Here is a 24,116-nt window from a genome sequence, read left to right on the forward strand (position 1 = left end):
GCGCGAAGCTGGTTAGAAGTCAAGTTCTATGTACCCGCGCCGCTATAATCAATCGTCATCGCCCGCGAGAACGCGTCGTGTTGATCATCTGATAAAATATTTACGTTCTGAGCTATTTATTCAACAAAGTGCGCCTCTCAGAATCCTACCTACCAACACACGCTCACAAAGCGCCGACCGCGTGTTCTCTCTCGGATTTCTTTTTTTGCTACCCCTAAAAGTATGCAATTGCTAGTGCGAGCTTCGCTCTCGCAGCTCAAGTTAAAAAATGAGTTTTCGCGAGAGATTTTTATGACGTTTTCCCTAGACCCCTCCGCACGCCGCGAAAATCAACCGTCATCGGCCGTCATCGTCATCGTGATTCGAGCGATGATTCGCGATTATACACGAGCACGCACGAAAGCAAACCAACCCCGCCGACGTTGCGCGCGGAAAAAATAAAAAAAAGTATAAGAAGGAGAGTGTGCGCCTTTATGTATGCAACTGGCCGGAGCTGCACACAGCGCCGTCTATTGAGAAATGATGGGGTGGTCAATTGTGATGTCACGTTTGTTTTTCTTATTTTCCACACGTCGCGGGTGCGATATTTTTTTTGCAGTCATCGTAGGTGGCGTTGGGCGGTGGGCAGCGATTCGTGTATGTTCATTTTCTCGCCTACTCCGCCTCTCCTTGGCGATATTTTTGTTCGTCAGAATAAGAAATAAAAACCTGTATTTTTCATCTAACTTTTTTTTCTGTTAATTTTGTTTTGCGTTCGGGAAATCTCGCGTACATTGGAGACCACATTTTTTGTTGCTGCCTGCTCAATTCGCACATTTGAGGCCTCCTCCCATGAAGTGGAGATTCGATGTCCAGTAGCGCATTTAGATTGGTTCCGTCCCGTCCCGGGGTGTCCGCTTGTTGTTGTTATTTTTCCGATGACCGTCCACCGCACACTATATGATGATGATGGGGTGCGCCGCGCTGGTTCGAACCTTAGATAAAGTGAGTGCAATTTTTTAGCGGATTTTTTCCTTTGATCCCGGGTAAAACGCATGTACGGCAGCAGCAGCAGGCTTTGGATTTCAAGTGGGCTGCCAGTTAAAAAAAAAAAAAAAAAAACCCCGATTGCTGCCCCGAAAGGCATGGCACACTATTATCGAGGGCAAAAAGTGCCCGTGCCGTGACGTTGGTTAGTTGATTGACACAAAATATAAAGAACAAACAAGCTGGCAATTTATGAATTTTCCGCCAAACCCGGCACCGCGAGCGTGAATTTAGCAAAATGAGTTTTCTTTGACTGCCGTGTGGCACACGGAGGGAAAACCGGGAAAACGTGTTTCTTTTTGCTCACGCGCCCAAACTGAACAGACTGTGGCAAGTGAGTGAGCCGAGGAAATGGAGTTTTATTGCCTACCTATCGAGAAGCGAAGATGGCGTTCGAATGGTGAACGCCCGAAATGTCAAAATCACGCAGTGGTACCAACATTACGGAACAAGTGTGCCATGGCATGACAGCCATATTTTTTTTCTGATGTTGGTGCTACTGCGCGATTTTGACATTTCGGACGTTCACCATTCGAGCGCCATCTTCGCTTAAAAACCTGGATAGGCGAACAACGGTTGGCGAGCGAAGTCGGGAACCGGAGCCACTTGTTGCATTTTTGTTATTTTATTTTTATACATAATATAAATGGTGGTGTGGTGGGGCTTGGGCGAAAGGATCAACCGTCAGGCCCGTCGGTGCGGTGGAGAGAACTTTCGGGAGACGAACGATGCGGGGTTGAAAAGCGGCTTTGGGATTTCCCAAAACAACCGACGGCAGTTTCAGATAAATTTGGTGACTACTAGAATGAATGTTCAAAATATTTAAATGCTCAATTTGTGAAGAAGCATAACATGTCCCTTGAATTTTTCGAAAATGTTTAGACAGGGCCGAATTGTCAAATTCTCGAAAATGTGTATAGTGAACCCGCATCCAGGTTTGCTCCAATTGGTCGTAATGTTGAGTGCATCTTTTTGAAATGTTGATATTTAAGACAATGAGTATGTTAGAAAACTTGTCATTTAACAGCATATGATTCATTATTTATTATGAAATATGTAGTAAATTACATGTAAAAAAATTGACCAGTATGTTAAGATTGGTGGAAATCTGCTAGGATACAATCGATTTATTAAAGATATATTTTGTGCGTTCCAACTTGCTTGTTAGTTTTGTATGAAGAGATGTTTGTTTGAAAATCGTTCAAACTCAACCAAACTTAACAAAATTGGGTTAAAAAAAATCATATAAGTCCTCAATTGTACAGTAATTTGCTGTAATAGAGCCTGACACTGGAATTGTTTTTCTGTAGTTTGGAAGGTCATCAAAATGAAGTGAAACCATGACATTGTTGTACTATTAACCGAACATTGACATTGATAGGATTTCATTTTTTCGGATTTTTTTCAACTGGTAAGGTTTGTATCAAGCTTTTTATTTTTAAAACATGTACAGGAGTAGGCCACACCAGGTCCACGTACTATATTAAAAAAAAAAGTTTTTTCAATGGTGTTTAAAAAAATAGTGGCGTTGAAAAGTCTTATATTAAAATCCGGAGTGATCTTGATAGTCATAGTTTTTCTTGCTAAAATCAGATTGTGTTCAAATTTTATTTTTACAGCAAATATACCATCACTAAGGTTGCTGATACAGTCCAGACTCGACTATCCGAAGGCCTTTGAAAAAATCGCTTTGGATAATCGCCACGTCTGCTAATCGAATCACGAAAAAAAAAATGTTTTTTCGTTATCTAAGTGCGCATGTATTGCGTGTACGTACACGAAAAAGATTGAGGTTAAATTTTGTACTGGCCAGCAAAACAAATGGCGTGCTAGTGTGCGTGAGAGCGGGCTTAGATAACTCGTTGACCCCTAAACTACGCTAAAGTGGTTTATTTTTAAATCCAAGATGGTGGCCAACATGGCGGTACCGAAATATTGAAGAAATGTATTTTGTTTTTCAATAGGCAATCAACATTTCAAATTTGACTAAAATTGGGTTGCAGAACTGGAATTTGATGGTTTAAACAAGAAATAAATAAAGCGAATTATTCAAAGTTCTACCCAGATTTTTAAGAGAAGATGGCGTTACGAATGGTGAACGTCCGAAATGTCAAAATCACGCAATGATACCAATATTACAAAAAAGTGCCATGGTATGACAGCCAAACTTTTTGCCTTCCTCACCTCACTAAGGCAAGGCTATAAAGTCACTCGAAAAATGAACTTCTTAAATACACCTCCTAGATATACCTTCACGTATACCTATCGACTCAGAATCAAATTCTGAACAAATGTCTGTGGGGATGTGTGTAGACACGATTTTTTCCACACGATTATCTCAGAACTGATTGAACTGATTTTGGCCGGACCCGCCTTATTCTGTTCGTTTTGGGGTCCCCTAAGATCCTATTAGATTTTATTTTGTTTAGTAAAGTATTTAAAAAGTTATGCCAAGAAAAAGATTTTTGTAGGTACAAAAAAGGGTGATTTTTTGCAAAACCTCAAAAGGCCGAGTCTTTTTGTTTACGCGCGAGAGTCGCGCCAGATGCGAAACGCCCGGTTGCCATATTGCTTCAAATGAGAGTCTGCAAGTTTTCTGGAAAAGTCTGTATCAGGTATATATTTTTTTCACAAACTTATTTTCATTATTACTTTGTAAATGTGAGGAAGGCACCACCCACCTAATGGTGGATTAAGAAAAGTTTTTTCTAATGTTGGTACCACTGCACGATTTTGAAATTTCGGGCGTTCACCATTCGTAACGCCATCTTCGCTTAAAAATCTGGATACAAACCTTCAGAAAAATCGAAACTTTGGAAAATCGAGGCTTCGAATAATCGAGTCTGGACTATAGGGACCATCCATACACCACGTGGACACTTTATTTTGGGAATCTCAACCCTATTTAGCTATTGAAAATCTCAAAAACTATTTAGCGTGGACAATGCCCCCCCCCACCCTAAGTGTCCACGTGGTTTATGGATGGCCCCGTATAGCCGTAAAAAACAATGTTAATATCTATGTTTAATCATAATCTTTTTAATGAAATACTTATAAATTTTAGGAAAAATGTTTAAAAAGTCAGAATTTAGCCAAAAATTCGTCGAAACTAGTTTTGTTTAAATAAAATTATCGATTTTATATTTTATATTTTATACTGAATTCGAAGCACGAATCAAAACTTTCCACGTTAAATATGATTTTTTTCGATTTGAAATCATGTTTATTGAGAAAATTATGACACTTTGAGAATATTTAAATAATGCTATTCCTGATTAAAGTTAACTAACGTTCAAAACTTTTCAAAATTTTCTTAAACCTTCTTCTTGAAGTACTTTGAACACTTATCACACCATTCCGTACGTTTTTAATTTATACTTATCATTTTGCGGAAAAATCTAAACCCTAAGTCATCACATTTTTTCGTCTAGTTGAAACAGACGGGAAAATGTGAAGAAAGTGTCATGTTTAGTTTCTTGCATAAAAGTTGTTTTTATAAGAGTGCACGAAGAATTCCACCCTTTTAAAGCTCAAACAATAAAATATTCATAAATTATCGCCAGAGAAAGACAGCTAGTGGCTCTAACTACTGCTGCTGATCGTTTTGCGGTTTTTGGAAAATGTTCGAATTCCTTTCTTAAAATATTGCTTGTCATTCTTATAATTTTTGCTTTAAAATGGTCTACTTTTTTTTAAATTATATCGCTAGCCAAATCTTTTCCACAGTTTTGCAACCAACCAACTCTCTATACTTTTACTTTAAAAATCTTAACTACTCCGCTACACACCAATTTTTTAAACTGAAATTAAAATAAAGTTAATTTTTATCTATTAATATTTCAGTAAACGATTCAGTAATTTAGATTTAACTGAATTCTCAGTCAACTGATAACAGCTGAAATTTCAGCAAAAGAAACGTTAAATTATTTTGCTGAAAATTCAGTACTTTGAGAGTTTTTGGAACTTTTTTGGAAATCTCAACCCAACTAAAAAAAATTGGTCTTAGACACAAATCATCATTTCATTAGTTGGTTTACTGAAAAATTACATTGAAATCAAATCGGATTTGGCAAATTGATCAAATTCAACTAGCTTCAAAAGCCACATTCCTCAATTTTTTTGTCGCAACACAACTAATCTATATTAAATTTTCACAAAATTGTCAAATAATAAAAACTGAGTGAAAACGCGCACCGACATAGAAGTAAATTTTTCTATCTGAATATTTGACTAGCCACCAATCATCAAATCGGATGCAACATTTTCTTCTCGCATTTCCACCCTCCTCCCACCCACTCTTTTTTTTTCATCGCGATTCGCTCCTCTAAAACGAGCCCCGTGCAAAAAAAAAATAATCAAAATCACCGTCGTTCACCCATTCGTCGCCGTCGCAATCAAAAGTGAGCAAGAAAAGCATTTGCTTGCTCGTGTGTGAGTGTGTGTATAGCACGTATACAAACATACATTTTTTTCGCGTATTTTTTCCTTTTCTGGGATGTTGTATTGTTTCACCTCAACTCGCCAGCAACAAAGCATTAATTTTTTTAAACAACAAACAAACTATTTCAATGTGTTTTATATGAGGTTGTGTGTTCGCCACAGAAAAAAAAAATCATCACTCCGAATGACCATCATCATCGTCATCGCGCAGTAGGCTGTGTGGGTGGTGAAAGTGGTGAGAGCAGAGCACGTGTTTCCGTTGCCCAGCTCATAATTATGCAACGCCTGCTACCGCTGACCAGGAAGAAAACACAACAACGACTTGGATGGTGAGGAGGACGAATTTTTTGATCCTGGCCTGCTGCGTCCCACATCATCATCATCCTTGGTGTGGCGAAAGTGAAGGAAAATTTCATCTTTCTCTTTCGCTGGCTGCACACCAACACACACACACTTGCACACACACATAATGCAAATATGAGAGTGTAGTGGCGAATGCTGTTTTTTTCTGCCGTCGATTGGTCAATATAATATGGCATAACTTTTTTCTTGTTGTTGTTGTCGTTGTTGCAGTAGCATGAAAAAACACAAGAAATAAAACAAGTGCAGCCTCGCGTCGATTGGTTCGGACACGACGACGACGACGACGATAGACTTTTCCTTTTTGGACGTTTTTCCTGAACGAGCCTCATCCGCGGAAAAGCGTGTGTGTGTGTGTGTGGTGTTAGGGGAGAGTGGGGTGAGCCTTTTTTATGCTCATTTCTCGCGAGATTCGTCGTTTAGGTGGGGGGACAAAAATTGTGGGGACAAGTGGCACCGGAGTCGACGTCGCTTGGCATAATATTTTCGGTTGATTCGCGAGGCCACTTTTTTGTTCAGAAAACGGTGTTCCGGCAGAGGGAAATCCGAAAGAGAGCGAGCGGCCGCTCGCCTGCCATGCGAAATGATGAAAGTTGAAGTGTGGTCAAGAAAACGATTGAAACAAATGCTTTCTGTTGGTTTTTCCCAACCCCACCACGGTAGTAGGCTTGGATTTTTTTCTGTTTTGCTTGTCAGGTTGTGACTCCACTCTTTCCCACGAACGCACATGTGATGCGGTTTCAGTCGCACTCTACTCATTGGGTGGGTGGAAAAAGGGATGAGTTTGTGCGTGTATTTTTATGTACGCAGTTTGGAAGGCACCCATCTTCGTTGAGAATCGTTGTCATTGTTGTCGTCGTAGGCCGAAGATTTTTTGTTACTGTTTTCTTGTGACGGCCGAGGATTCGATAGATAATGGTAATCGTAAGCGACATATTTATCTTTTGAATTGCAGTTGAGTGCAAATTTTCACAACATTATATTTTCAGTTGATTAAAGATTTAACTTAAGAAATTTCATTTTGAAAAAACTTTTTTACTGAGGAAACGCTGCAAAAAATAAGTTTCTTCTAAAACCATCGTGCCCAAACATACTAAATATGAATATCAAGGCAGAAAATAGGCAGAAAAAACTTTGATTGAAATTTTGAAGTTTTTGAAAAATGTCCTTTGCCCTCTGATTTCCTGGACCAATTTTGAAGGGGGGTGACTGAAACTTTTAAAAGTATTTTCGATTTAATTAAAAAATACGTTTTTTCAAAAATCTGTAATTCTAGTACCAGATGGGGTGATAGGGAAACTATACTCTTTCTCAGCCTATTAATATTATTTCCCTATCAGCGCTTTTAACATTAATTACAGCTTTCATAAAGTGTTTTTGACTGTTCCAAAGTAATAAATAGCTCAAATAAAAATGAACAAGCAACTCTCCATTGTTGATACATCTGAAAATGATGATTGATTGTGTCACGTTTCCCAGAAAACCATTCCCAGAATGTAAAATTTCCTAGAAAACCATTCCCCAGAAAAGTTTCTTTCACGAAAAACATTTGGAATTGGTGCAAAGTTATTTCAAAGATTAGATTTTTTTGAATTTCTTAGAAAATATTAAAATTAGAAAAGGAAATTTTACCCATGTCAAAAAAATTCTCTTACTTTTTTTGACAACAATTCTTGAGAAAATTCGGCCTATGGCCTATTTTCCCTTCTTTTTCATGAGCAATTCTCTACGAAATCGGTCTTTTTTCTTCAATTTTAATTTTTGTATTTTTTAGCCGACTGAAACTTTTTTGGTGCCTTCGGTATGCCCAAAGAAGCCATTTTACATCATTAGTTTGTCTATATAATTTTCCATACAAATTTGGCAGCTGTTCATACAAAAATGATGTATGAAAATTCAAAAATCTGTATCTTTTGAAAGAATTTTTTGATCGATTTGGTGTCTTCGACAAAGTTGTAGGTATGGATATGGACTACACTGGAAAAAAAATTATACACGGTAAAAAAATTTGGTGATTTTTTTATTTAACTTTTTATCACTAAAACTTGATTTGCAAAAAAACACAATTTTTTTGATTTGTTTTAGAGGTCATAAAATGCCAACTTTTCAGAAATTTCCAGGTTGTACAAAAAACATTGACCGTGTTATGATTTTTTAATCAATACTGATTTTTTCAAAAAATCGAAATATTGGTCGCAAACATTTTTCAACTTCATTTTTCGATGTAAAATTGAATTTGCAATCAAAAAGTACTTTAGTGAAATTTTCATAAAGTGCACCGTTTTCAAGTTCTCTTTTTTTCATCCAAATTTTAAAATCTAGGCATGTTATATTTTTTTACTTCCCCTTTCACCCTCCCCCCCCCCGCCCTCCCTCGACTTTGGTCAGAGCCTAGGGACATAAACTTCAAAAAATATTTGCAACGGCCTTATAGATGAAAAAACACAAGAAAAGAAGGGCAAACTGTCTTGACTTGTGATAACTGCTAACAGAAGTTGAATTTTCGCTTTAAAGTTTTTTCTTGTTTTCTTTCTTGTTTCCATAAGGAAAAACGTTTCTTAATCCACCATTGGGTGGTTGGAGCCTTCCTCACATTTACAAAGTAATAATGAAAATAAGTTTATGAAAAATATATACCAGATACAGACTTTTCCAGAAAAATGCAGACTCTCATTTAAAGCAATGTGGCAACCGGGCGTTTCGCATCTGGCGCGACTCTCGCACGTAAACAAAAAGACCCGACCCTTTGAGGTCATGCAAAAAATCACCCTTTTTTTGTAGATACAAAAATCTTTTTCTTAGCATAACTTTTTAAATACTTTACTAAACAGAATAAATTTTAATAGGGTCTTATGGGACCCGAAAACGAATCGAATAAGGCTGACCCGGCCAAAATCGGTTCAGCCAGTTCTGAGAAAATCGTGTGAAAAAAAATCATGTCTACACACATCCCCACAGACATTTGTTCAGAATTTGATACTGAGTCGATATGTATACGTGAAGGTATATCTAGAAGGTATATTTAAGAAGTTCAATTTTCGAGTGATTTTATAGCCTTGCCTCAGTGAGGTGAGGAAGGCAAAATTCTCTTTACTAGTGATAACAAAAAAATGTTAAAAGTTTAAAAAGTTGTGTAAGTGGTCAAGAATTTTTTCCCTTACTTGAAGAAAGGAAAGTAAACTTGTGTTAGCAGTTATCACGAGGCTATACATTTTCTCGTTCCTAAAAAGGAAAACTCTCCTCCGCCTTTTAAAGGTAAAATTCAACTTGTGTCAGTCAGTAGAGTTTTCCCTTCTTTAAAGAAGGGTAAACTTTCTAGCCCTGTAGTAACTGCTGACACAAGTTAATGTAGCGATTATTGCACTCGGGAGTAATATTTCAAACTTTTTTTGTCGCATTTTTTTTAATTTTTGATTTTTTGAAATTTTGGAAATTTTGTAAATTTTGGAAATTTTGGAAATTTTGGAAATAATAATAATTACCACGATAAATATTTCTGGTGATCGGTATAATCTGGGGAATGGATTTCTAGGGAATGATATTCGGGAGAATGGTTTTCTGGGGAACGTGACACAATCATGTTGATTTAACGCCCAAAAGGCCAGGCTCTCTTAGAAGCAAAATTTTAAAATGTAAAAAAGCATATTTCCGATTGGTTTCAACCAATTTTGATGAAACTTTCAGAGCAGGTCCAGTTTTTAGTCTAGTTTCAAATGAGCTTTGAGTTAGGTCAGAATTCCGGACTGTTCCGGATTTATCGCAGACATAAACTTTGAAAAATATTTGCAACGGCCTTACTGAAAAAAAAAAATTAAAATGCATTTTCCTATGTAAGCTATCATGTTATCATGTTAAGTATGCTTGAATATAAACAGATCCTCAAACAAATTTTTGCTTCAAATGTTGCATTTTTCCTCAGAATTTAGAAGAAAACAATTCGATTTTTTTATTAGGTTCTTTAAACAAATGTAAACATTAATTGTATCCAACCTTATGTCAATGTCCATCGAAGTAAGTCACTTTGGAGCATAGTTTTGGTTAGAGACCCACAATTTAATAAAAATCAAAATAGCAATTTCGTGTTTTAATTAATTGGATTATTCAATAAACCTTAATAAGCTATTGTGTTTCATATGTTTTTGGGCCTATTAAAAACTCTATTTTATATATTTTTCTTGTGATTTACTACTGTACTCTAGATAAAATACAACCAACATTTTCGGCACAAATCCAAATCAAATTTAGAGCTGCACCGCTCAAATCATTCATTACGCAGCCCGATATGCGCGTCGTTCGCAAGCAATCACCCCGCGGTCCTATTCAGCATGGAACGCCATGAAAAATGCAATCAAAACCACCACAGCACCAACCTCCTCGAGACAATTATTCAAATCGCCTTTTTTCCCCCGCGCCAACAACTTTCAGAAAGTAGCCACACCGTGTGCTCGAACGCATGCAAGTTTTCTGTGTGTGTATGCAAAGTGGACATTGCGGCAAGAGAGATAAAAAAATCGTGGCAGGCCATTTCGAAGATTCAACCCCAACCACAACCACCACAAACGCATCTCAGTAGGCCTAGTCGAAAGCTTTTTTTAACCCCTTTGCTTGGGTTGCAAATTTCAAACTAGCAAAAACGTCCTTCGTGTGTCCTCGGTGGGGAGGGGGAGAATTGAAATACCGCAAAAAAAAAGTCGCTCACCACATACATTTTCCGTTATTTTCTTCTCGCACCATCCAAAAGACTACCTTATCAAAAGGGGGGAAGGGAGCTCTGACGACGACGACTGCAAACGGTTCTCTGGGTCTGTTTATTGCAACACTTTCCGAAAGCCGAAGCGCAACCATTTCATCCACCTGCCCTCTCCCACCAAACAAGAATATCAGCAAAAATTGCCACAAAAATCGAAGAAAAAATCATCCCCCAGCTCAGCTCTCTTATGGGTGCTCCTCCCCATCTCTCCCCACAATCATCCAAGTTGACCATGCTGAATCGCCATCACCATATCGCTTCGTCGTCGTGGTCACAGTAGGCCTCGACATCGCGAAATGCCAGCGTGCGCGTGTGTGAGTGTGAGTGACAGAAAGAAAACAAATGGACACAAACGGTCGCGCGAAAAAAAACCTGCCAGCCGGCCCCAAGTCGACTCCCAACGCAGCGGTAGAGTGAGACAACAAATGGGGCTCCACACACGCTGTTGGGTGAGTGAGTGAGAAGTCACCGTCACACACACGCGACGCGAATGTGGGGAGCCGGCGAAAATAAAAGGCCAAGAAAAAGAGTGTGAGTGTGTGTCCGCGCGCTTGCACTGTGGCCCTCCCCGAAATTGCCAACGCCTCCTTTGTCCCGCAGCCATGATGGCGTGCACGTGTGAGTGGCGTGAGGGGTGAGTGGTGAGCAGCACTAGACTTTTGACCATCAAGGCAGGCCGCGGCCTGCTCGTCGCCGTAGACGCTTGGTCGACCGGTTGCTTGGATTGGATTGCGGACTTGTGTGGGGGAGAGAGAGAGAGAGAGAGGCAACAATAACGAATAAACATCATTCATTATATATGCGAACCCGCGATAAAGCTTCGCGAGGAGGAGTAGGGGAAGTTCGAAAAAACTCACTCGCCTCCTGAGATCGCGCGAGGGTGAGGAAAATTGCTCGCGAAACAAAACGAGACTGTCGCGTTTTTTTCGGAAATTGCAATTTATTAAAAAGAAGAATTAAATTGGAGAGGCTTCAGTAGTGTGCATCGTGGCCACTGGCCACTGGGACGATGGCGCCCTGGATGAAGTTTATGGACGGATTTTTATCGCCTTTCCCAAAACCGAACGAACGAGTCGCGAGAATCGCGAACCGGACCAAGTGGATGATGTTGCTGATGGTGATGTTGATGGGGTGAGAGTGAGGGTGCAACAGAAGCAGATTCTCATAAGTAAATCAAAATAAAAATGAAATTTGTTGCAGAGTGGTTTGCTTCCATTAGTGAGTGGATCGAAGACGGATTGGGGGTTGTTTTGGAGAGAAATGGTGATAGATTGGATCAATTTTATTTTCATGGGATATTCATGAGATTGTTTTCGATTATTGCTTGAGGCTTATAAACTCATTAGTTCATAGCTTATGAATCGATAATCGAAAACAAATGCATGATAAAGTTTATTATAATTGAAAATTGTCAAAGAGTCCTTAATTGAACAAAAAAATGAAACATTTTGTGCATTTCAAACTCGATTATCCGCAATTGAATTATCCGAAGGTTTGTATATGACATCGAATAATCGAATCACGAATAGTTTTTTTATTTCCTTAAAACATCAAATTCGGGTCCTGCGACCCTACTTTAGCAAAATATCAACAGAACTTTAAAAAAAATATTTGCAACAGGCTTCAGTCGAAATTATTTTTATCAAAAAAAAAACAAAAAAAGATAAGTTGAAAAAATAGGGGTGATAAGATGGCAAAGGCCGTAATCTCAGCAACCAGCAGTCCGATCATCAACGCCGATTTTTTTGGTTTTTTTTCTGCCTTTCAGATTTTTATTTGTTTTTTTTTTTTGCGTGGGTGCTTTTCCTAATAAAGTAGTTCATATTGCAACAAAATAAATAGTATAGCCTATTGTTTGCATAAATGTCCCATATGAATTTTCAACACTTTTGAGTTAAAGATGCAGTTTGGGTTGAAATCGTGTGCTATTTCATAAAATCTCTAAACATTTAATTCTATTTTATTATAGAAATCAGGAGGAAATGAAGTATTTTCGCGAAAACGTAACACGTAGCCATCATATAACGATGATAAGTTTAGTAATCCTTTTTATTTTACTTTATATATTGAGCGTCCAATTTTTCGGGTTATAAAATTCCAGGAATTCCCGGGAAAATTAAAATTTATCAAAAGTTGTTTTGATCTTGTATTTGGATAACATTTTGCAACAAAATAGTAAAAAATAGCAACAATAATGGTGGTGAGTAAAATGAATCCATGCTCTAAAACGATAAAATTGCGTTTAAAAACGTCTCTGTGGCCAGTTTGAGAGAATATGATAAAGAATAAAAATGTTAATTTAGCTGAAATGAAAAAAAAAAATCATGCAGCAAATATATTTTTCATGGCAAAACATTGAAATGAAAAAAAAGAAAATATGTTTTTCATGGCAAATATTTTATCCAGAACAAATGTTACTGGTTTAATCTCATGAATAAATAGATAAGCATTGAATTTACCTTAGAAATCTGCTATTCACTTGAATTACCATTTTCATGTAATCACAACTCAAAGTTTTCAAATGTTTAGAGCGAGTATTTACAATATGTTTGCATTTTTTGGCACTTTTATATAATACGAAGAAGTTTTTTTTTTTTTTTTTAATGAGTAGTGCGGTGCCTGTGTGGACGCGCAGTCCTGTTTTTTCGTGTTATTTTCCGTCTCTTTTGTGTCGCTGTTCGAGAGCATGGGGTGATTGGCTATTATAATTAAATAATGGCATCAGTAGTGCGGTGCCTGTGCGCTCTCCTGGCTCCTCGCTCTTCCCGGAAAAGAAGGCACTTGAGTGCCGAGAGAACATGCTGGCGTGTATGACAGTGTTGGTGTTGGTGTAACGAAGGCGACCAACAACAGCAGCTTGACTTGGCGGCGTGATTGCGGAGGAAGCTGCAGCTTGAAACCCACATGGCGCTACTGCTCCGGATCCGGTGAGAGCGTTCTATTTATGTTTATGTTTTGTTTTGTTTCTCGTCATGAATGGTGTTAGTGTGAGCAAGCGAATGATCGTGATTACGATGTGAGAGAATGAGTGATTGGATGTATGTGTGTGCTTCTCTTCCCGAATACCACAGTTGACTCACAGTAGAGGTCACAAACTCACAGATCGAATCGGTGTCAAATTCAATTTTCGTATTTTGAAGTAGAACTACGCCGCGTCTTTTGTATTTTTATTTTTTATGCTTTTAACAGTTCACGTCGCGTTCGTCGCGGAAGGTTTCCGTTGTCGTCGTTCGTTTTACCTCGTGTTTGTTTGTTTTTTGCTTTTCTTCGGTTAATTGTTCGGCTAGAGACACCAATGTAGAAAATATTAAATGCACAGTATACACTCATCCCTCATATTCGGAACAGTTTACAGATCGGCCAATGTTCAACAAATCATATAAAATCGATAATTGAACATAATAAATTGCTTTTACCTTCATGAGAAAGCTTTTCTTGCGATCTTTCGATTGATGTATAGACCGGCTGTACATTTTTACGTTTTATATTAAGTTTTCAAAGAAAAACATTGACCCTTAAAATCCACAAATTCGGAACACTTTTTTCTTACGATGTAAACAAACTTTTTATTCTCTCCAGGAGTACGTATTTTTACACAATAATGATTTCGCACTGAAACCAATAAAACTCATGCTTAGTAATGTTTTATAAATGGTCTGATAACTTTTTGTGAAAATATCAGTTAAATACAGGTGTTCCATAATTGTGGGAGGCACAATAACATCCCACGATCATGGAACAGGCAATTTGGAGGCAGAGTTTTGCTGATCTGGATAAAATAGTCTTGAAATGAAGTTTTTTGTTCAAAAAGTACTACTTTTACTTGTGAAATAGCAAGAAAATGTCCAAATAAAGGCCTTAAAAATAGCAGGGTCGGCAGATAAGTTGCATTTTGCATTCTATTGACAAATTACCACAAAAGTGTTCCGAATTTGTGGGTGTTCCGAATATGTGGGATGACTGTATTTTCCCGGCGATTCAGTCTTTCCACAGCCGGCTGTCTAAGAATGAATCGATTTTAATTTAACACCAAAATTTCTCTTACTATTTACTCGATACAGCCGGCTGTATGAGTTTAAAACCTAACTAAACGTAAAATTGAAAATATATAAATCATTATTTTCCTCAGTACAGCAGGCTGACTGAGTATAATAATCTATTATTATAAACTTATAAATCATAAATCTTTAAATCATCCACATTACTCATTACAGCCGACTGTATGAGTTTAATATCATAAAACATAAACCACTTTTTATCAACCCGCAATACCTTTCGAGGTATATCCTAGGGTCCTACCTTTCTACTAACATTGAGTCCAAAACCACCCTACAAACGTCTATACCCCTAAGGTGACGCAGGGATCCTTGCGCACTTTAGATAGGTGTTTACTAACATTCCTTCCGCTCCCCAAAGGATAGCTTAGACCCGGCAAGGACCCCTTATGCCCTGGGCTGTATTACACACTCATCAAAAGATGAAGACATGGTATCTCCCGTGTTGGATTATTGTTCCGGATGAGGGTCTAACACAACCAGACCAAACAGTGGGATAAGCGTTGTGGAGCCATCCGTGGATAGGGCGTCCTCAAATGCTAATGCTAATGCTAATGCTAATACGAAGTAGTTTTTTTAATGATTTTTCAATGATTTGGCCTAATAAAAGACTTCGGTTAAAAAAAAATCATGGAAAAAGAAAGTTGTTTAGTAGCTTTAGATTTAAACCTTACGCCCTTAGTAGCTCTAGAGCTCTATTAATTTTATCTTTTGACTGTAATTTCACGAACACTTTTAAACTAATTAACCTTATTATTTTAGCAAAAATCCATTTAATGGTACCAATTCAATTTTCTTCCAATTTGGTCATGGTAAACAAAACGTAAAAAATCAATTTTTATCTTGGCGGGAAAAATTACCTTATTTGAGCAACTCTCTACAAATTGGGCCGATATCGACCATTTTAATTTTTTGTATTTTTTTTTATTTGGTTCAAACTCTGTGGGGAACTTCCCTATGAAAAAAGAAGCTTTTGTGTCATTGGTTCGCCCATACAAGTCTCCATACAGCTTTCCATACAAAAATGGTACGTAAATATTCAAACAGCTGTAACTTTTGAGTGAATTTTGGATTTTTTTTTATCAACTTTTTTTTTCCAAAAAACCAATTTACCAAAATACGTATTTTTTTATTTTCGAAATTTTTTCATATGTTTTAGAGGACAAAACCCGCAACTTTTGAGCCAAAGAGAGACATGGTCAAAAAATCTGCCGCCGATTTATGATTTTTTGAAAAAATTGTGATTTTTGGAAAAAAAAATCGAAATTTCATGCAAAAACAAATTTGACGTTATTTTTTAATGTTTAATGATAAAGGGCTCTGTTTTCAATATTTAGTCACCGAAAGTTTGTTTTTTTGCGAAAAATTTGCAGTTCTTTGATTTTTTTAAAATAGTGACCATGAGTGACAATTTCTAAAAATATTTTTTTTAAAAGTCCAGAAAATTTTCTATGAAATTGTCTAAGATACATTGAAGATTGGACCTCTGGTTGCTGAGATACAGTGGCTAAAATAAAAGAAACGGGAAAATTGAAGTCCATTTTCTAATGTCCATTTTTAACGTTGATTGAATGGTCCGATTTTCAATGTTAAAACATTCGTGAAAATTTCCGATTTTCCGATCCGAAATAAAGTCAAGACTAGAATTTTAAATGGGCGTAATATTCAATGTTTGTCCCTAATCTTGACATGAAATTTTCAGACCAATTAATAAGTTCAATAAGAACTGTAAATTGAATTTATTAAAATAAAATTTGGGTTTTCCATTTAAAAAAGTTAAAAAATTTACAAAAAATAACAAAATGTATATCCGCTTGAATTTCGGTAATTCCTGAAATTAAATTTTAGACTTCACAGACACACACTTTTAAACGTCACCAGAGACAAAAATATTAAAGATGTCAAGGATAAAAAATGCACAATCTAAATAATGAGAATGTTACAGTTCAGAAAAGTCTTTGTTATTATAAATTGGAATTAAATGCTTGAAAAAAATGTTAGCAATGTGCTTCATTTTAGATTGAAATCTCCTAAAATATTTTGTTTAAATTAGTTATGTTTGAAACTTTTTCCGGGACATTTCTATGCTAATACTGTACTGAAACAGCCTTTGTTCAATTTCATTATTTGTTCTCATATGTGGTTGATTCCTTCAGTTCCAAACTGAATTATTCCCTCAAATGAAGCTTAATTTTTATCCACTGACAGGAACGTCAATTTCCTTTAACTTTCCTTATAATAACTTTTTCCCAGCAAATTCTAACTCACTCCCCGCCGGTGACAGCTTTATTAAGTGTGGGACAAAAATTACCCACCGAATTGACAGGAACTAATAACGTGAGTGGAATACCAAAGAAAAAAAAGTAACCCGTTCCATCAAGGCTGAATGGCCCCGTGCAAAGTGCAAAATGGTTATTAGAATTTTTAGATTTTTTTTTCGGTTCGTTTTCCGTTCTAAAATGGCAGTCCGCTGCCACCACATTCGAGGTCTAATGAAACGCCACCGAAATTAATATGCAACTTTTCTCACCTCGGTGTGACAAAGTTTTTTTCGAATCTCATTTTAAGTAGCAGCGAAAAAAAGTGTGCTGTGATTTCAGTGAGGTGATATGAGGTGAAGAAAAAAGTGTGAAAAAGGCACATATTGCCACGCAGGCACACACTTGCACACACGTGAAAGGGTTAAAAGAGAGAGCATATTTTGCGCAGACAATGGGACTTTGAGAATGAAAATTTTATGATTTCCTCACATTCTTAAGCACTTGCTTGCATGATTTTTTTTTCGTTTGAGATTTTGCCCGCAGAAAAGCGGGTCTGATTAAAGGTTATTTTTGTTCTGGTTCCACCTTTTTGTTGGTGTTGTTTCAAAGAAAATTCGGTGGCAGGAGGTGGTGACGAAAAGGGTCTTCACTAGAAAAAAAAAACAATGAAGGAATTTAATGCTGGTGAATCCGGAATAAAGCAATGCCAAGGGTCATGACTTGCTGAGCTGAGCTGCGTGGGAGAATGTGATGAGTCCTGGGTTGAGCCCTTTGAGCCAGAGGGTGGTGGCGCCGGGCACTCTCGACATATATTTATCCTCAAAAAGGACTCAAGTGGCTTTTGTTTTGTTTCGCTGCAGTCATGTGAGATCTTGATTCTGCAGCGGGTTTTTTTTTCTTCTCATCGCATGCATGCATTATTTAAACACAATTAGAGTCCCGTGTGTGTGGGTGGAGGAAACAAAAATGCCGCAAGAAATAGAATTAACAAAAGCAATTGCACTTCAATCACGGCTTTTATGACAGCCACCTTCCTCCCCCTGCCACGAGTAAGCATCCTTTTATTATCAGCATCCTTTCCTTTCGCAGCAGGCGTTGCCTTTGCTGAGTGCATCCGTTTGTGTGAAGACCACCTTATTTGTCTTCCTCCGGCCTACTAAGGTTGTTAACACGTGTGCTGGCGCTGGTTGGTGTTTCGTGGCCCGTGGCCGCCTGCTTGGATGCAGCTGATACAGGTGTCCTTCTGCCGCCATTTGTGAACACCGTTCCGACCACTTACCTGTTTTCTTCCCTTTCTTCTTTGGATGGTCTGGTCGGTCACGTTTCTTCGCCCGATCCAAGCAACCATGGCTGCACAATCTGACCTGTCTGTGATTGTGTCTGCCGATGCTGGCTGCTGTTAGTTCGCTCCTGGCGGAACTTTGTTGTACTTGTAAATGTGTGGGTGTAGGGAAAATACCTCCGAGAAAATGTAACACATATTGTCTGTACACCAGAGAGTTCCAACATGTTTTGTTCATACTTGTTTGAAAATGTAAAAATGTGTTACTCTGAATTTATGAAATTTTTATAGCACATCAACATATTTTTAATTCCTTTTAAGAACAATTTTAGTAAAATCATCCGTTTTCTGGAGGTCCCTTTGAGAATGTCTTTTTATATTTCAATTCTTCTGAATGTTTTCATTTATTTTGATAGTATGGTAAGTGGTCGATTTTTATCTTTCTAAAATTTTATTAATTCAACTAAATCATGTGAAATTTTGAATGTTTTCATTTTGAATTTTTGTTTTTACACAAAAAAAGAATTTTGGAAGGTTTTCTTTTTAGTAATATTACATAAAAATGTGTAAAACTGTGAATCTGATGAAAATTCATCAAAATCTGATGAAAATTCATCAGTTCCTGATGCAATATTACACATTTTTTGACACAAAATCTGGCATCATTTCCTGATGAAAATTATCATAAGTATTTGTTCTGTGTAATTTCAAAGTATAAATACTCAACAAATCTCAACGAAATACCTTTTTATAATTTGCAATAAGATAATTGTACCCAGCATAGTTTTGTATACATTTTCATTTGATTAGTGTTTTAGTGTTCACAAAATATCGCATTTTTTTTGAATACTAAAATTTTAATAAATTGTAATTTGGGTATGGTAGCAAGCAATTATGTATGCATTTTTATTAATTGGGGTATTTTTATTGCAAAATATTCAAATTTTCACAAAATATCGTACTTTTTCGCAAAAAGGATAAATATCATAATTAGCAATATGAGTTTCAAACGATGTGAAATTTTGTATAAAATCACACTTAATAAGTTTTTGTTTAAACAAAAAACTCATTGTTTTATTAAATATCGTAATGCCTCAAATTCAAATGAAGTATACAGTAATTTTGTAAGTATTTGGTATTTTTCAAAACAAATTATAATGAAGTGAAAATACATGCAAAATTTCGATTCGTTTTATACCCATATTACAAATTTTAAAAATTTGAGTGTTTTCGAAAGAATACGGTAATTAGCGAAAATTAAAGCATTTTAAAAAATACATGAATGAAAAAATTAAAGAAAAAATGAATGAAAATGCATTATTGCGAATTGTGATTTTTTTTCCAAAAACACGGTATTTGATGAAAATTTTAGTATTTTACAATGAAATATTGCGAATTATGCAAATGCATACCAAATTCCGCTTTGTTTGATATTTGATATGAGATATTCGAAATTGTTAAAATAGTATTTTTACTTCTTTTTTTACCACCTTTCGGAATAACTCGTTTTTTGATTATTTAAGAAAATTTACTGAACTACACTGAAAAAAATATTCAGTTTTCAGTTATGAGTAACGCAATTAGCTTATATCTGTGAGCTTATACTTCCAATTAAAATGTGGTTATAGACAATCGTATGGGAAATTGGACGAACTTTTCGATAAAAATATTTATGAGACTAAAAAATCATGTCTGTCATATAAAAATTGGCAAAAACCATAAAAAAACATTTTCTTCAGCATTTTTGTTTTTAAAACCGCTGTAACTTCACAAGGATTGGACTTTGGACAATGGTCAATATGGAGACTTTTATGTAAAATTGTCTGGAGAATCGATTTCCGTATTCCCGTATATTTGAAAATTTTGACGTTCAGAGCACTTAAAAAACAATTTCAGTAAATGATTTTTGTAATTTTTTAGGAGAGTCGCTTCATCCTGCATTTTTTGCGAGTCTTTTTGTAACATATTAGGCTTATTTCAAAAAAATTTTGAACGAAAAAGCATCGTGGGCTCACCCTTAAATTTGTCTTTTAAACTTAATCATCAAAAAATCTCAGAAAAGTGACGTGTTTTTTTCTTTAGTTTTTTTTTTCAAAAGCACGTAAAATTTCCTACAAGTTTTTCTTTGACCACTTTTGATACGATGTAACGGCTTCGAGATACAGAAATATTTAAATTACGAAGTTTAATTTGGGAAATTGGGTCAAGAAAAAAGTACCTAAAAAATTCCGTTTTTTTTAGCAATTCCAGCCCAAAGCAGGATTTTCTTAGGTATTTTTTTCTTGACCCAAAATTTTGAAGAAATACGGTATTACGAAAAAAATCTAATAAAAGTGAAAAAAAAAACAAAATCTCGCTTTTTTTTAATATAAGGTATGTCGTAATTTTTTTTTTGAATATTTGTACTTCGAAATTTACCACCTACATAAACTGAAAATATATTATTAGTCCAATCATTGGAAATTCAACATAATATAGTTGTATTGAGTCAATTTTAGAAAAAACGCTAAAATGTGAAAATCTGAAAATTTGAAGGTTCTTTTATTCGGAAATAAAAAGATTCACAGATTATAATGACTTAAGGAGTTTTAAGATTCGAAGTCCACCAAGTTTCCAGTTTCGATGATTAGATGATTCGAACTTTCGATGAATAAGAATCAAAGTTTTGAATTTTCAATTTTTTTTCAATTTCGAAGATTCGCAGATTTGTTGATTGGAAAATTCCTTGGTTCGAAAATTTGAAGTTTCGATGATTCGAAGATCAGCTAATTTGATGTTTCCAAGATTCAAAGATCGAAGATTCCAAACTTAAATGATTCAAAGATTTGAAGATACCGAAGTTATGAAGTTGTTGTTTGATGCGTGGTTTTTTCTTATACAAAATTATTTTAAAACAACTTATAATTTTTTATCGTATTCTAAAAATTTTCATGAACTCAAATGTTGATCTCATTCAGAACATTTACTATTTTGGTTGATAAATAAAATTATTCTCAAATCATAATGATAAATGGGTCATGTTGAAATCATAACGAAATGATTTGGAATTCACAATGTTTTAAATTCTAACGTATTTCACATTTCAAATTCATTTTGGCCTTACTTTGAAGTAATTTTTCATACATTTTTATTCATTCAAACTTTTGTACATATTTTTCAAGACTATCAACTTCTTTACAACCCCTGCCAAACTATTCAAAGGATGCATCAGTGCACTGTCTCCCTCGAGAAAGAAGTCCACGGCATCCTTTTGAAGAGAGGCCAAAGTGAGAGGAAGGAACAGGCAAAAACCAACATAATAAGATTTTTGAGTTTTACCACCGCCGCCGCGTCCGCGCCACGTGGAAAGCAGAAAATCAAACAAAAGGAAGTCATCCGCGAACACGTGTGTGTGGAAAGTAGGTGCATCAGTGTCTCCATTGTTTTAAGGTTGTTAGATTTTTTTTGTTCCTTCCGTCATTGTTACTTAGACCTTAAGGGGGTGGAAAGGAAGCTTTTGAGTTCGAACAAAAATCACAGAAAACAATACCCTGAGACAACACACAAAGTACAGCGGCAGTGGAGTGGTTTCTCGCGAGAAAAATGGCAACGACAAAAAGAGGATGCCCTCTGGATCGATGTCAAAGGAAGTTGGTGCCTATTTTGAGAGGGTTTGTTGTTTTTTTTTCAAAGTTAGTCTGGAGGCATTTTTTTGAAGACATGCATACAATGAAGGTGTGAGAATTTTAGACTTTTTGATGAGAGTGTGAAAAATGCTTTTGGCTTGTATGGCAAACTTTAGAAAATGAGGTTGCAAATTATTTTGGTTAGGTATATTTTCTCTAAATTGCTCTCTAATGAGGTTCGTGTTGAAAGGTGAGGATATGAAAATGATCGATAAATCACCTTAAAACGACCCAGAGTAGGGAATGCCAGTTTAACTGTCAATATAAGAACCTACAAAACGATTCGATTGCGTGACAATTTGTTTGAAATGATAAAATCCACAGAGCTAAGTTAAATGAGGAAGGATTATTGATTGATGTTGACCAAGCTGTCTTCAAAGACATATTTTTTTTAGGACTCGTAGGGGTTTTGATGTATTCACATAGTTCCATCTGGCTGCTTTATTTAATTGAAATTTAATCGTCTACTACTTAATACATTCATCAAAATTTAAATGATGATAAAATTTGCTATAAAATAATTTTTTAGTAAAAATAAAAACTAATAACACCACAAATTTAGAGTAACAATTTTTCACAATTTCTGAACGGTAACAAACATAATGTTTGCTTGCGTGTCTAGGTGACAATTGTTTCTTTTTCTATAAAAAGGACTCCATTGCTGAGGAAACGTAACAGTTTGCCTCGCCAAGTTGAAGTGAAATCAAGTCAAAAGTAAGAATTGTTTGAATAAAAAATTCTTTCATTTTTTAAAATTAGTATATTCATTTTTCAATGAATGAAAATGTTTCAAACTGTTTTTGACAAGTTTTATTTTTGTAACTTTTTTCCAGAAATTTGAAAAATGAACGACATGTTTAACAGCGAACACCACGAGGAGAGCGTACTAAACTCCCCCGACGATACGGGGTTGACTAATCATCAAAAAGCAGCGCTAGTAGGAGCATGGAGCTTAGTGAAGCAGGACATGGTTTCGCATGGAGTTAATGTATTTATAAGGTAAATAAGAGAAGTGAGTTTTAAAAATAAAATAACTTATTTAAGAAAATATCTTTCAAAAGTGAGTGCCAAATGTTTTTTTATTTCCAGACTTTTCGAGGAACATCCCAAGTATTTGGAATATTTCGATTTTTCCCAAGATGATTCAGCAGAAGAATTAAGAGAAAACAAATCGCTGCACGCTCATGCACTGAATGTGATGCATTTGATTGGTAAGAAATGTTATCGCTATCAAAATTTTGAAACATTAAATTCACACAAATTAAAACAATTTTCCTTCAAGGTGCCCTAATTGACTATGGATTGGATAATCCTCTCATGTTCAAGTGTAGTTTGTCCAAAATGATGAAAAATCATAAAAAGCATGGCGTCAATAAGGAAGATGTTACAGTGTGTTGACTTTGCCAAAGAAAGGTGATAATTTGATTGAAATGGATTTGTCTTTATTTTTCAGATTGTCTGTGGCATAATCATGGAATATTGCCTGGAAGCACTGGATCAACGTGGCTCTACAACTCTCGAAGAAGCTTTTTCATCTTTTATGAAGAGTATTGCTGATACTTTTGATGAATAGGTAAAGCTCTGTATGTTAATCTTCAAAACGAAGCCCAGCAAATTGTATGGTCCAATAAAATCAAGAAAAATAAACTGAGTTTGTAATGATTAATCAAAATCACAGAATCTAAAAGTAATACTTTTCAATACAAGTATTTCAGCAACTTATTTGACACCAGTAACTTATAAACTTGTTAAATCTTGTTTCCAAAACTAAATAACCCATTCCAACGTCCCAAGCAGAACCCTGTCCCTGGCAGCCTAAGTACAGGCACTTCCGAAGCCACAATCCAAAAGCAATTCCCCTCTCGGAAAATTAATTCAAATTAAATGTCCCTTCGCCGGAAAATGCTGATTTTGTGCACATGCCTCGTTTTGTTTTGCCAATGAGGACAAAGTTGGTGCAATTTCGTTATACATTCCGCTTCCGCTCACCTTCCCCGGGCTGGAGTGTCCTCAAATTTACTACTCTGTTCTCGGAAAAACTAGGCTAAGACACGACAATATATATAATTTGGATGCACAACGAGGACACGCTGACTGGAGAGCATTGCCAGGAAGAAAGGGAGGGTGCTGTATTATAATAACTGAATTTGAATTATACGAAATGAAAATCTCACCAGCATCTCTGCCCTGGCAGCAGCGCACCACACACAGTCATCCTGGACCACTTGGCCAGCATCCACAGACTCACACACACACTCACAACCCTTCTTCTAACAC

General features: G+C 36.1%; 1 protein-coding gene across 1 annotated transcript; it reads left to right on the top strand.

Annotated features, from left to right (window-relative positions):
* Positions 1-11,202: 11,202 nt before the first annotated feature.
* On the top strand, positions 11,203-23,486 carry LOC6037252 (myoglobin). The gene is made up of 5 exons (XM_001847128.2): positions 11,203-11,707; positions 22,673-22,838; positions 22,929-23,050; positions 23,122-23,228; positions 23,293-23,486. The coding sequence occupies exons 2-5, from the start codon at positions 22,684-22,686 to the stop codon at positions 23,410-23,412; spliced, it is 504 nt and encodes a 167-aa protein (XP_001847180.2). The 5' UTR covers positions 11,203-11,707; positions 22,673-22,683; the 3' UTR covers positions 23,413-23,486.
* Positions 23,487-24,116: the final 630 nt, after the last annotated feature.

Source organism: Culex quinquefasciatus, chromosome 2 (genome assembly GCF_015732765.1).
Source record: "Culex quinquefasciatus strain JHB chromosome 2, VPISU_Cqui_1.0_pri_paternal, whole genome shotgun sequence".
In the NCBI taxonomy this organism is placed as follows: Eukaryota; Metazoa; Arthropoda; class Insecta; order Diptera; family Culicidae; genus Culex; species Culex quinquefasciatus.